The 14,958-nt window shown below is 53.9% G+C and overlaps 1 protein-coding gene across 1 annotated transcript in view; it reads right to left on the reverse strand.

Annotated features, from left to right (window-relative positions):
- Positions 1-14,710, reverse strand: part of ASTN2 (astrotactin 2) — a 364,218-nt gene extending 349,508 nt beyond the window's left edge. The window contains exon 1 of the mRNA XM_076355678.1: positions 14,389-14,710. Coding sequence (XP_076211793.1) covers positions 14,389-14,710 — 322 coding nt within the window. The remainder of the gene's footprint in view (positions 1-14,388) is intronic.
- Positions 14,711-14,958: the final 248 nt, after the last annotated feature.

Below are 14,958 nucleotides of genomic sequence, written 5' to 3' on the forward strand. Positions count from 1 at the left end.
TGGGACGGGGGAGCCAGTGGCTGGAAGATGCTGTGACGGAGCCCATGGTGCTGGAAGTCCCCAGACCCACCAGGCCATTCCCCCTCCTGATACTGGTGTTTCGTGTCTGGCCTCTGCCCCCCAGCCCAGCTTCCCTGGTGCCCGCGGGTGAGCTGAAATGGCAAGAACCAAGAGGCCCCAAAATGGACGAGGAGCAGGAGCAGCCCAGAGCCGGTGCCGGAGGTGGCCAGCTCCAGCCTCCCCCTTCACTCCTCATTGAGAGGGTGCCGCTTGGCTAACCCATTACGCAGATGCTTGCTAAACAGCTGTGAAAAATTTGTTTTCACAGACCAACCCCAACAGCAGCGAGCGCTGCTGGGGTCAGAAGTGGCAAGATCATCACTTGGGCAGCAAGGATGGGACCAGCACATGTTCATGCTCCGTCAACATCTCATCTCGCTCCCTCCTCCTGCTGCTCCATAAGCTGCCTGGAGAAAAGCAAGCACCCAGAGGGGCAGGGGGCACCCACCGCTCCCCCTGCCAGGGCTGCACAGAGCTCGCCCTGCCCAGCACATACCAGGAACACCAACAGGAGCCACTCACTTCACCACACTGGACGCAGGGTCACCTACGTGACAGCCAAAGCCAGAAGCTCCTCAAAGTGCTTTCACCAATCTTCAGGGATGGTCGCGTTTGATTCTGGCCAGGGAAAGTCTTGTTGAGAGCTGTCTTTCATGCAAACTTTATTTTTCTTTTTTTTTTTTATGTGTCAGTTTAAGATTGTAAAAATACTTTCATCTTCAAAATAGTGTCACAACTCCTCTACAGCATTTTGATAACAATGCTGCGATTTTGGCTTCAAAACATTTTTCCAAACTTATTGTTCACACATACGCCAAACTTTAAAGCTCAGAACTGAGGGGCTGTGATGAAACTGGAACAAGCCGGTCTTTGAATAAAGACAAGTTTTCCTTTCATCTAGTGCTAATTAACAGAAGCATCCCTCCTTCTGCGCCGGCCCCTGGTCAGCACTCGGCGTGTCCGTGAGACCTCAAAGAAAAACCTCCCTCTTCCCTCACCGCAGCCCGTCTGTGCATGGCACAACGCAGCATCCCCATCAACAGAGGGACTTCCCAGAGAGGCCAATGTTATGGGGATGCAGGAGGGAGACGCAGGAGCCCCTCAGGAGCTGCTGTGGGGCCCTTTCAGCTCGGTCAGGATGCACAGACGCTTATTGCAGCTATGTGCAACCAAGCATCCCACAGGAACGCAGGAGCAAACCTCCATGGGGTGCTCCAGGGACCCATGCCCTATTCCTCACTTTCTGCTGGCCACCACAGCAGAGGCTGCTGGACAGGGTGGATCTTGGTGCCCCCCCGTAAGACCATTCTCCTGGCCCAACATTTCCCTCAAACTCAGTTCATGCCAGGAATAAAAATCTCCCTGTGCAGCTCCCTAACTGCTGCAAATATTTGCATAGAGTTGGAAGAACAAGAGCATGGAGAAGACTGGGGAAACGCTGCACGGCCGTTACCAGCCAAATTAAAGCTGCAGCTTGTTCCCCAGCCAGGTCCAGAGCACCTCTCCTCTCACCCAGGTCTCACCTGCCCTCCAGCTGCCACAGCCGAGGCGAGAAGCACCATTTCAAATAACAGCTTTTCTTGAATCTAAATTCTTCCCCCACCCAACAACAGCAAAAGGAGAAGAATATTAACACCTGCTGGTTTGCCCTTAGGTGCCTTCAGAGCAGTTTTGTAGAGAGATGATCAGAACAAGCAGTGATTAAAAACTGCAGCCCCACATCCACAGAAAACCCTTGCCTTTTGAGACACAGCAAAAACGTCACCTTCCTTCCCAGCCCAAAACCCCTCCACTAGCAGGGGCGGGAAGCTGCTGTCCCACACCAGCTCCCTGCAGAGAGAGGCTGCAGGACACGGGGCCATTTGGGACACCCTTCCCAGGGAGGTGACCACAGAGCTGCTCCAGATGTGGGCCAGGTATCCACGGACAAATTTGCACCGTTCCTGCTGGAGAGAGGCTTTGCAGACCAAGGTCTACTCAAATATTGGGTCTACGTGATGCGGCACGCCCCAAACCGGCAGAGAAGCCTGCCGGACAGCGGGGAACACTGTTTTGGGGAGGCAATGCAGCTGGGAGAGGCCACAGGAGAAACACTGATGTGTTGCTCTGCAAAGGGAAGGCTCTCACAAGGCTCAACTTTTCTTCAGCATCCTCTACAAACACCCTGTATCTCACCCCAGCGCAGGCCCCGGGCTGCCACGCCAGCTCAGCTGGGAGGAGTGCTGTAAACAGGATTTTTTCCTCCTGTTTTGCGTTTAAGTGGCTCATTGCAACATGCTGTAAAACCCTTCATCAGCAAGGAGGGAAAAGGTTTTACAACAGTCTTTAAAGTGAGCCCAGGCAGCAGAGAAAACCTCCCCCAGCATGCACAATTTTGGGCAGCACACGTGATTTCGGGCAGCACACGCACTCCCGGGGAGCAGAAGCAGAGGCCGGCAGCATCCCCACACCTCCAGCTCACAGAGCTTGCATCCTACCCAAATCCCAGCTCTTGTCCCTGTTCCCGCACGCTGCTGGGCCACAGCATGTTAAAGAACAGCTTGTCAGCTAAGCAGCAAAGGCAGCTGCTACAAAAGCAGAATAAAATTGAGTACAACGAGAAGCAGCGTGTCTGTCGTGCAAACTGCTGCTCCAGCAAGACCCCAAGCTGGCTACGAGCAGCCCCTACAGGCAGCGTCCCTGACCTCCCTCCCAGCTGCCATGCCACCGGATAATGGATTTCCTCCTCCGATGCAGCAGAAGCCGGGAACACAGTAAGGACAACTGTGCTGCTTGTCTGGGGAGAGCAAAGAACAGAAGAGGAGGAAACAGCAAGCACTGGGATGTGATAAGATGTAAAGCAATGTAATGGAGTTTGTGTCTTCCAGCAGCTCTGGTTTCTTGAATTGTGTTAAAAGGCAAGGCTGTTGCTATTTAATTAAATACACTTCTAGCCCCTCTGATCGCGCTCAGAAAAATTAAAGCGAGAAACACATGGCTGTTGATCCAGTACAAGGCATGCAACTGCAACAACTACAGTAAGAACGACCACAAACCTCTATTGCCTTTTTGAAATTCAGTTGATACTGAAGGCTCTTAATAGCCAGGATCCATGTACTACACTGGCAACACCATGTCCTGTTCCTGGTGGCCTGAGGAACCATCTCGATGGGGTCCAGGAAAGGAGGCAAAGCTAAAGGAGCTGCAGGTGGCAACACCTGTGCTCCTCGGGGACGAGCACGAGAAGGCTTGGAGCCTCCAATGCAAGAGCAAACGGACGAAAAGGCTGGCGTGCTTTTGAGGTGTCCCTGCTCCATACCAAGGGGCACCCACAGCAATTCCCGTACTCAAACATGACAAAATAACCTCCCTCGCTGGTGTCTTGTCTCCTCCTTAATCAAGGACCTCAGGCTGGCAGGCACCTCAGCCCTGTCGGCACCACGCACCCTGGATCTTCTGTGCACCAGGATGCATTTAACGGGAACACATAAAGGCTGCTTTTGATTTTACAGTTTGTTTATAGCATACATTTGAGGAGCTGCACAGGATGGGAAAATACATCCCATAAACAAACTGCTAAACAAAACAGGCTAAGTGTGTACCACTCCAAACAAAAATAGACTCAAGCTAACCTCCGCTTTTCAAGCATATGCCTCTGATGACAGCTTCATTTAGTGCCCCTTATCCCACTTTCAGTTTTCATTTTTAGGCTCTGCCACTATCGACAGCAGCTTCCGACGCCTCCCACCGCCCCCACAGCTCCAGGTAAGCCAAGAGCAGAGGAAAATAAACCCAGCTGGAGCTGGAGACCACCAGGGGTGACCGAGGCAGAGGGCTGCATCGCCCTTCCCTGCTCCCATCCTGCGGGCGGTGGGAGGCGGCAGCAGCAGCCCAGATGTTGCCAAAGGCTGCAGGACATGGACACGCCATCAGCTGGCTCAGCAACTGTCTCTGCGAGGACAGAAGGGGACACAGGGTGAGAAGAGACTTGCACACCAAGTATTTCAGGCAGACATTTACAGTCTCTCTCCCACGAGCTGCCCCAGCAGCAGCCCCCCTGCCTGTGAGCTGAACTCTGCCACCCTGCTTATGCCCAAGAAGCAATTTCTCAAGTGCTCTAACGTTATTATCCCCTTTCTTGGGGCTGCATGGAGGGCACGTTCCCCTGCGAATGCTTTTTCTGCCAAGATCCAAAGCCGTTGAAGCTGCACGAAAGTAATTCCCACCCACTCCTACTGCCCCAGGAAGAATATTTCTTCGCTGGTTTTGCATAACAAACAGCTACATGGTCTTCCTTTTTCTCCTGAGAAACTCAGGCTTAGAGGAAAACACTCGGCGCAGCGCTAGTCCGAGATCAGACTTCATAAAGTTCCCCCTGCGAGGGGGAGTGGGGGGGGACATGCTACCGCAGAGATTAGACTGCAGCCTTTACTGATAGCATTCAGTCACCCTGGCAGGCTGCAGCACACCGAGTTTGTAAAGCTCCTTGGGAATCCTTCAAGATGAAAGGTACAGTATGATACGGATGTATTATATCCATGGGCTTTGTTACAGCACACATTTCCTAGCACGGTTTTATTGCTAGAACACAAAGTTCAGCCAAAGCCCAGGGGCTCTTCAGGTGACGAATGCACCCCTACAGCCCTCCCTCCGCTCTGCGGGGGATGAAAAATGCTGAAGCCCCTGATGTGAACACGGTAGACGGAGCAGCCGCCTTCCAGCAACAGCAGGCGAGGACCTGCCTGCACAGATAAGGCCAACGTCATTGCTGTTGGATGTGCCTTCAGCCTGCAACATGTCTCACGCCCAAACATACCTGTCAGGTCCCCAAAATGCCACTGCTGTGATCGGCTCCTCTACAGCATCTCTCCTTTTCAGCTGGACCTACCACACAGCCTCCTGTCCCAAAGGTTATCCCCGGTAAGGGCCAGGAGGCTCCCGTGAGTTGAGCCTACCTTAATCAAGTGGTACCCAGCGCTGGCATCCCCTGGGAGACCCCGAGCTGCCCGCCTCAAGCACCTCCTCCAGACAGAAGATGATGGGAGACATTTGCTGCATTCAGCGGGTGGCCCTGGGGCCGGGGGATCCCAGGCCACACTGGGCCTGAACCAGCAAAAGCCCCAGGCACACGGAGGTAAACCCCAGCACGCTGCTTTGGCTCAGGCTGTCCCTCCTGCAAACTCCTGTCTGTTCCTGGGAAGGAGGGAAGGAAACGGTTTCTACTTTTTTTGGAAGCCTAATTGATGCTTGAAATGCTACAAATGAGTCTGTGGACACAGATCGACCATGGGCTGCCCAGTTTCGATGGCATGGAAGAGAGGGAGGGGAACATGCATCCACCTTTTGGATCACCTTCCCAATACCTCAGTCCTCCTGGGCACCTCTCTCTGTCCAGATTTCCCAAGACATTAGAGGTGGAGGAACAAGTAGCATGATGCCAACAAGGAGGCCTTCAGAGAAGCCTGGGAGGAATTCCCTGAGCATGTTACAGGGCAGGAAAAAGAGTTTAAACCCCTCGAATTTAAACAGATGAGACGTACAAAGGACAAGAAAGTGTGATGGGGGTAGAAGTAAAAGGGTGATATCAGGATGTCCCAACAAGCCCCAAAGCTCTCCAGGGCCACCACCCATGCTGAACCCACCACACAGGTGACTACTCAGACCCAGCAAGACAAGGTGAAGGGTTTTCCATCTCCCTCCACCCCCACAGAGCAGCCTGTGCAAGGCAGCGCTGAGTAACTGAGACTGAGGTTGGAACAACGGGCAGCATCTGCCACGGGAGCCCCTTCAGCCCGGGAAGCCCATCTGAGTGGGAAACTGCCCAAGAGAGCAGATCTCGCTCTGGGTGCATGCTGCACGAGTAATTAATTAGGTCAGTGGCATCAACTTTTACCCCAGCTCCCATCAGACCCCCAGGCAGCAAGAGCAATAGCAACAACGGCAAGCGTGAGCAGAGGTAGAGGCTTTTCAGCCTCAGCACTCAGACCTGGTGCTCCCCGGCTGGGGCGGACAAGCAGCAGGTCCTGGTCCTAGGCCACAGAGAACATGCTCTGCTCCAGCCCTCCTCCCGGCTCCCGCACACAAATCGCCCCGCGTTTGCCATCATGGCATGCTGCTGACACGGGAGCCGTGCTTCAAGAAGCTGATGTTACTGAGCAGTTGGCTAGAGGCAAAAAAAAAAAAAAAAAAAAATTCCTATGCTGTTGCCAACTCCCATTTTCTGTCACTTGATCCCATATTTTAGGGGTGTGCTGCGCTCCCTGGAACGCCAATCGCTCGAGAACCAGAAAGAGCAGCAAGGGAAGGATACAGGCTGTGAACGGCCTTGGGACAGACAGAGCCGTGACTGCGGCAGCCGCAGGCACACTCTGCAACGCCAGCTCACGTTAGGCGAGTGCCTTCAGGGCTGGCCGGGGAGCCCAGCTCACGCAGCAGAGCCAGGGCAGGGCTCCAGCCGCAGGTGAGGCCACCCCACTGCCCCACAGAGAGATATAAGGGAGGGGACAAAGGAAAAAGAACCAAAGCCTCAAAGGTATCACACAGCTGAGCTCTTGTGAGCGTGCCTCATGGCCAGCAGCAGGGCTGGGAGCAAACCTGGGGTGTCCAGACCCTGCACCCCAGTTCTGCGGTCGCGGGACCATGGGCTTTTGGGAGGGCGGGTTCACATCTCCAGTTAGTCCATAGGGTCTTTGCAGCCAGGGCAGCACCCCTCTGTAGACATATCTCATCAGACCCGGAGAAAAAAAAAAGGTATCAGGCACCAAAACAAACAGCCTGTCCCCAAAGGCAGGCTGGAGCCAGGCATTCCCTCTGCCATTCGAGGACGGGCAAGCGCCCAGCCCCGGGCAGCCACGCTCCGCTCCGCTCCCCCCCACTGCAGCTCGTTAGTGCAGCTGGCGATGCAATTTCTGTTTCATTCTCGTGCACTGGAAGAGCAGATGACGGTGCATGAGAGGTGTTAGGCCCAGCGGGTCCCCTCTCCAGCGCAGCGGCTCTTCTCTCCCCGAGGACAGATGCACAGCTAACCTTTACCAGCTCACCTCCGTGTGTGCAGCCATGCACGCTGGCCCTTGCCTCCCCCTCTTAACAGGATCACTCCCATGCATATGCCTGGGAGCAACACCATCAGCTCAGTAATCTTCCTAAATACAGCAGTTACCAGGTGACTGGGAAAAAATCTCTTTTACTGCTGATGCTGCTAATGGAAAATTTCTCCCCTTTCGCTGCTGCTTTCAAAGCCAGTCGCGGTTTCATACAGACTTTGTCTTGCATGGAGACGGGAGAGGTGGAAGCACAGAGGGAGGGGTGCAAGACTGGTAGGGAACAGATAATGAGAAACAGAGGAGAACTCGTACTTCTGTCTTCCTCCCCACCAGCCGCCTCTGCCCACAGGCAGAGCCCTGGCTCCAAATCTTATCTGCCCCATCTTCTCGCAGGCAGTCGCAGCCCAACCTCCTCCTGCAAGGAATCCCTCCTTCCTCCCCGGACTGCAGTGGGATAAGCACGCTGGATGCATTCAAGAGCAGTGCTTCTCGCACGGCATACAGGGAAGACGCCCAAAGGGATCGATGGGCCAAAATCATTTACTCTTGTGATTTTTTTCCCCACCTGCCCCCTTCCCAGGAGACAACCAGAAAGCCTCACCCAGCCAGGGCAGATGCAGGCAGCCAAGATCACTGCTCGTTCCCTCCGCATGCCGTTCTGCTTCTTCAATACCATTAAGCGTCTCCATACTGTCTGGACACTGGAAACCTTAACCGCATTAGCTGAGACCCGAGCAGCAGCACAAGCATTCAATTCTCTTAAGTGGCACCGTTTCTTAAGCTGGTTATGCACAAGAATCAGCTCTGCTCGATGCCGTCACCCACCCCACAGGTAGTGACAGGGGCAGGACTGGGGGGCAGCAAGGGAAGACTGGCCGAGGTTCATCATTCCCCATTTCAGATGGTTGCAACCGGAGGAGGTCACTCCTGACACGAGCTGTACCGTGGCCATTACAGACGACGAAAGGCTTCAATCAAGGCATTTCTATTTTCTTCACTTCACTTCACTTGGAGACTTTCAGTCTCCAACCCCGGTCTACCCCCACGCTCTACAAGGCATTTTGGTGTGATGGTAGGTGTTTCTCAAGCTACCTGCAGCTGCTAACATATATGTCGAGGTAGCATACGATCGATACCTCATCATTCCCACAAGTGGCATCAATCTGTTCTCCTCCTGTTCCAGCCAGTCCTGTGCCTGAACTCCTGTTACACCAGGAAAGCCCAAGGGCTCAGCCCAGTTTCACAGCCAGCCAGCACTGCACATCAGCACCGTATCACTGAGGCAGCACAAAGGCTTGTCTGTCACACAGCTGGGGTTCACACTTTTAGGGCTTAGAAAGGAAAAGGCAGCAAGTTTTGGAGGTAATGTCTATCTGCGTGGTGGCACTCGGAGGTCACTCACCTCCCCAGTCCCCCCAGAGAAATGCAAGCTCCCCACCTAGTTCTGAAGAAAAGGAGAAATTTTTCTTCCAGCAGAAGAGCAATAAAGCTCTCTGGCACACCGACATCATGGAAAACTCGCTGCCATCACATGGGAGGAAAGGGTGAGCAGGGGGGATCCCCAGCCGTCAGCCTCCTCCCGCTACTCCAGCCTGACAGTTCAGCTGCAGAAAACCGGCTCCTCTCTCTATAGTTAATCTTCTGTTGCCACTAGCTGGTCAACACGGGTACTCTTGGAAAGCAGCAACTCCCTGAGTACAGCCTGCCACTCAGTTACAGATTCCCAGTTTTATCTGAGATTTTCACCCCAGAAAATACATGAGACAAAGCAAAATCCCTGCAAGTCCACACCCCACCGTGCTGGACAAGCCACGTTCAACCTTGTCTTTGGGGAGGGAAGCGGTCATCTGAGGATTGACCCATTTTCATGGACATTTTGTGCCTACAGCCTTTCTGGGTGTTACAGAGTTCGCCTCTCCTACAACCACAGTGGGCAGATCTCGAGCTCAGGACCCACATCGCCAGTACAACACCACTCCGAGCCGGGCTCTCCTTCCTTCCCTTTCCAACTACAAGAACCCAACGGCCTGGAAAGCTTAGGTAATCACATAGCTTCATACAAGGAGGGGAGGAAATTTCTACCAGAAGGTTCTCCCTCTTTCCTACACCCTCCCCAGGCAGCCCCCGCCACCAGAGACCTGGCCCACGCACCGCTGTGGATGGGCATGAAGGGGAAGGGAAGCAGCCCCCACTCTCAGGTCTACATCCCCCCTCCCAGTCCCTATCCCAAGGAGCCCACCAACACGTCTCATCTTCACCGTACCACCTCACTGAGGCTTTTTGGCTCCCTCCACTTGCCTGGTGGAAGATGTGACCCCTTGGACTACCCTGGGAACAGCCAGAATAAGAAAAATAAACAAAAAAAACCCCAACACTTGACTAACCAAACCTCTGGCCAGATATGCAGTGCAGCTCTTCAAGTCTAGCAGGAGGCAGTTAACAGAAAAGGGAGGTGTTGAAACCAAACTTTGCTCATTGGCTTCTCTCTGCAGGGACAACCCAGTTTTAAGATGCTATGCCCCGACGAGCAGCGTCTCACGCCAGGCACACTCTTCTTCTGCTACTTGCACGATGCTGCTCCAGATCTCACAGGCCAACTGAAAGCAGAGGATGGCGCTTCCGAACAGCGGCATCAAAAAGCTTCAGTCGCACCCGTGCTCCCCGGGTAACCCTCCAGCCTCTCCATGCTGCTCTGCGAAAACGGGAGTTGTTGACAAAAGCAAGGGTGGCAAAACCCTGCTCAAGTGTTTTCAGAAAAAGCAGTAAATTCAAACAACCCGCAGGGAACTAAGTGCTTTCCCTTATTTTAATGCATTCCTACCCTAAAGAGGAGAAGTTCAAGTTACAAGATGGCTTCAGAAGTTAGGAAAGAAGATAAAAGAAGTGGCACCGAACTGCTGAGGAGATGGAGGAGCTGCACAGCTTGAAGAAGCAGGGGATAATCATCAGCCACGCACAGGGGCCACGATGGGACACCGGTAATATAGATGCACGAGCACCTTTTCTGACAACCACCGAAACGAAGGACCTTGTAGCACTGCAGACACCCGTCAAACAGCAGCCATTAAAGCCATTTATGGGGAGTGTGTAGTAAACTGTTCTTATGTAAGCCACTACCGGGTAAGAGCAGTGGTGAAAATTTGTCTGCCTCTTTCCTCCTCTCTCCTCTATATATATCTGCTCACACATAGACAGAGCTCATCTAAATTAGCTCGGAAGCTAACTGCTTCATTCCCTGAATTGCACTTAAAGCAGGCTACGCTGCTCGTGGAGCAGCTATTGTACAGAACACATGGCTGCTGACTAAATCAAGATACATACCTTAGAGAGACCTCATTGTACAAGAATAAAGTCAATGATAGGCTGCACCATTTGCCAGCGTAACACTAGAAGAATTAGGGGGGGGGGGGGAAATACCGCAAAGCATCAGTTGTATCCAAGGTTAAGGAAAGGGCAGGATGCTTTTTCAGGAACGGGGATGCACAGCAATTCATAACGCACTGGTGGCAAAGTTACATTTGTCATTTCCTGCCACCACTGTGCTCTGCTGGGTAATTTTATAGTAATGTAACTGGGGGGTAAGGGGAGTAACATCCTTCTTGTCTCCAACACGAGAGAGAAAAAACAAACCGAGGCGTAGGAAATACAGAAACCGAGACGCCCCACTGAAGAAGGGACACCGAGCAAACTAGAGCTGCCGATCAGCGTTTCAGCGGCAGGTCCCCCTGCTGCAGCCTGGGAAGGATGCAACAAGGAAACAAAAGTTTTCTCTCTCTGTTCGGGGAGGACGAAACCATCCCCTCCTGGCCTCCCCACCCGCTTGCAGGAGGCTGTCTGCGGGCTGCACCCATTGCAGAGAGGACTCCCGGCAGAGCAGGTGCTGCTGGCGGAGCATCCCCGGGCTCCCACCACCCCCTAGCGGGCTCCTGCGCGCTTCCCGCACGCTTCCCGCACGCCACTCGCGACCCACGGCTCACGCGGGCGAGCAAGCAGCTGCTGCTGCTTCTGCTCCTGCTGCTGCACCTGCTCCTGCTGCTCCTGCCGCTAGCATGCCACGGGGCCAGGGGTCGGCTGCGTGGGGATTTCCTAGCGCTGCTTTCTCCTTTCATCTCAGCCATGCAGTGGGTCCTGCAGAGCAGGCTTCCCCGCAGGCAGGGATGCAACCCTGGAAGCTCTCGCTTTATGCACTTAAGTGAATAAAACCTCCTATTTTCAGGGAACAGAAAAAGTTGCTTCCTCCCTAGAAGCAGGAATCCTTTAAAGAAAAGGGACACAGAGCACTGCATGTGCTTTGTACCAGCCACCGACTCAGAGCATCTATCTCCTCAGTCTATTTTAACTTGGTCCGTCCTTAAAAAGAACCAGCAGAAGATGTGGCGCTTGGGGACGTGGTTTAACGGTGGACTTGGCAGCGTTAGGTTTACAGTTGGACTCAATGATCTTAGAGGTCTTTTCTAACCTAAACGATTCTATGATTCTAAGTTTCACACTGCTACAGACAAGGCTCTGGCACCTGCCAGCTTTTAGCTACAGATTCCCCTGCCCTCCTTTAAGGCAAAGGAGTGATGAGAGGCACAGGAACCACTCCAGCGTCAGGAGATTCATTCAGCTGGGAGTTGCGGAGCAGGCCCAGGACTACAGACTGCCCGCTTAAACACAGCCCTTAAAGAAACGCATCGCCACCAAGCAAGGCAATGTTTTATTTCGTGCTTCCTGGCCTAGAAAGACTTTTGAGCCTGCAGAACAGGGTGGCCTCAATTTATTCTCAACTTACTTCACTTCAGAGTCCGTAGTATCAGCACCAGGACACAGCTCTGCCTGCTTCATGGTTTTAGGTTGGGTTTGTTTTTTTTTTTCCTCTCTCCCCAGAATCCCTCCAGGATGCCAGTCAGGGTAGCTGTCCTGAGGTGTGTGCTTTAGGAGGTCTTCCTACCACATCCTTACCCCCATGAGGCCAGAAAGCAGTCTTTGCTAGCAGCCAGAGCCTCAACTCAAAGACATTTAGGAGCCTTCAACACACTTGCAATCGCCAGGATGTCAGATCTTATGTGTCTTCCTGAGCTCAGGCCCAGCTAGCCACTAAACATGTTCAGCAACACGCATAAATTCACGTAAGCATCAGAAATCAGCTAATGATAAGGGCTATCGATGGTTTTGGCAAAGAGAAGCCACTGTTTAAAGCAATCCCTGCCCCCAAAGTCACTCCAAAGCCATTCGGCTGACCTCCCACATGTAGCGTGATTTTCACCTCCAAGAGCCCATTACGAGGCAGCAGCAGCTCTCGGGTTCCCAACCACGGATGAACTTAGAAAATGACGCAGTGGGGAAAAAAACTCTACAGAAAACTCCAGCATTACTTCCCACACTAGAAAAACAAGCCAGCAGAAATCCTCTAAAGCACTCACCCAGAAAAGAGTTAACTGTGAGCGAGACTCAGTTGCCACACCAGGAGACGGGAAGAAATGCAACAAATTTGAAATATCAGAGCATCCACAGCAATTCATGAGCTAGACCTTGGGGAAGGACAAGTGTTTTACCTTCTCTGGAGGCAACGTGCTGATTAATTTCAGGACGGTGATGATGCCATCCCACCATGAGCAAAGCTTCCATTTATCTTCCGATCCGCCTGATGCCTGCGGGTTCAGGGGAACAGGAAGGGACGTTTTGGGGTCTTTTGCCCATGAAGGGGCAGCAACAAAAACACAGTTTTGCAAGAGACGCTACATATTAAAGAGTACACGCATAACCAATATCCCAGGCAAGCAAGAGAGTTTTTTAGACCCAACACATGGTCTCTTTACCAGCAGTCAGTCACAGAAATAGGATTTGCTATACAAGATCATGCCTCTCATTTATCAAGACAAATTTCTCTCCTCCAACTTGAGCTATTACCTAAGCTACACACAGAGGGGTTTCTTTGCCTTCTGATATATTTAGATCAGTGCACAACTCACACCCAGTCCCTGAAGAAACCCTACTCTAATCTGAAAATACAACTCGGTGAACCATGAAACTTCTTGTTACTTTTAATCACTGTAAGGTAAATGTCATTCCTACTGCATCAAACCTTTGATTTTTCACTTTTATTACTTGAAGTAGAGTATCTGGTTTGTTTGGGACTTTTACGGTTGACCAACCATGTCTAAGGAAGCCACACTGCAAAGCCAGAACCCAAGGGACTCGAGAAGTACCATCAACTTATTTATTACAGGCGCTTGCTACAAGAAAGCTTCACAGAAGGTAAAATGACAGGACCGGGAGACACAGACAGCCGTTTTCCTACTCCGGCACATCGCACCCAGTGAAAGGCAGGCACTTCCATAAGGTATGGGAAGGGAATTGCGGCGAGGTGCCCCGCAGGTCAGCCTGCATGCGGGCACACCTCGACATGCCTGGTGAACGCAGGGCAATGCACTGGAAGTCACAACCCAGCGGTGTCGAGCAGTATCTCAGACCCAAAGTTAAGCAGATACTTGAATTATCCTAGGTTCAGACACCGAAAGGCAAGAAAGCTAGTGGATAAGAAGAGATCGACAAAAAACCTTCGGTGACCTGGCAGAGTAAACACCACGCTGTCCATATGGCATTCTCAACAGTTCCCTTGGAGGATCCCCAGGCTGATTAAGGCACAGAAAAGGCTAAAAGTGACATGAGGCAGCTTGGGCACCCCATCTGAGACAACAGGATCCGGCATGCAGACGAAAGTACGACAGCAGAATTATTTCTAGTCCCATCCCCCTCCCCACAAAAGCTGAGCTAGGAGGAAAGTCTGCAGGCGTTCACCACAGACCCAGGCGCTGGAGTTGTGCGTGAAGCAAGAGCAAGCTTCGAGAATTAAGACGAAGCATTTATAAAATTAGGCTCTGGCTAGAAAAACAGCCTCTCCCCTTCTCCCAGGCTCGGTGGTACCTCCTCCAGGGCTAAGCGTTCAAGTTGGAGCACAAGAGGCAGCACCCATCACTTTACAGCCTGAGCGGAGACGCTTTACTCCCAGGGCTGTTAAAAGGCAGCAGCCCTCAGGCCCTGCCTGATCTTTTAGGATCCCTCCCCAGCAAGGAAAAAAAAAACCAAACAACCCAGGGTGCAGCAAGGGCAGCGTTAGAAAGCTCCAAAACACAACCAGGCTGTCCACGATAAGGGGAGGGTGAACAAAAACCCCGGCGCAGCCGGGTGATAGCCCGGGGCCGGCTGCCCGCACCGGGATGCTCCGCGACCCGGGGAGGTGCGGGGGGGGGGGGGGGATGCGGGGGGGGGGGGGGGAATCGACGGGACGGGACGCGGCGGGGGAAGCGGTGCGGGCGCCTACCGAGGGTGAAGAAGGGCAGCTCGGTGTTGTCCAGGTCGTCCTGCACGGCGACGCGGCCGGGCAGCTCGCTGCGGACGAAGAGCAGCAAGCGGGAGTCGGCGGCGGCGGCGGCGGCGGGCGGCGGGGCGCCGCTCCAGCTGATATCGTTCTCGCGGAGCACCGGCAGCGTGGACACCGTGACCGTCTTCACGCGGCAGGGACCGGGGGGCTCCCGCGACGCCGCCGCGCCGGGCCCGCCGCCCAACATCACCGGCAGCAACAGCAGCAGCAGCGGCGGCGGCGGCGGGGGCGGTGCGGCGGCGCGGCGCGGCGGAGCGGCCATGCCGGGCCGGAGCCAGGCGCAGGAGAGCCGCGGCGAGGCGAGGCGAAGCGAGGGGAGGCGAGCGGAGCCGGGCGCACTGAGCCGCCCCAGCCCGCCGCCGCCGCCGCCGCCGCCCGGCTCCGCCTCCCGGCCCGCCCCGCCGCCGCCCCCCGCCCGCCACAGCCGCCGAATCGCCGTTCGAGGGACCCTCTGCCGCTCCCCGGCGGCCGACGGACCCTGCCCGCTGCCCGCGGGGGGGAGCGCGGCGG

This window comes from Aptenodytes patagonicus, chromosome 18 (genome assembly GCF_965638725.1).
Source record: "Aptenodytes patagonicus chromosome 18, bAptPat1.pri.cur, whole genome shotgun sequence".
Classification (NCBI taxonomy): Eukaryota; Metazoa; Chordata; class Aves; order Sphenisciformes; family Spheniscidae; genus Aptenodytes; species Aptenodytes patagonicus.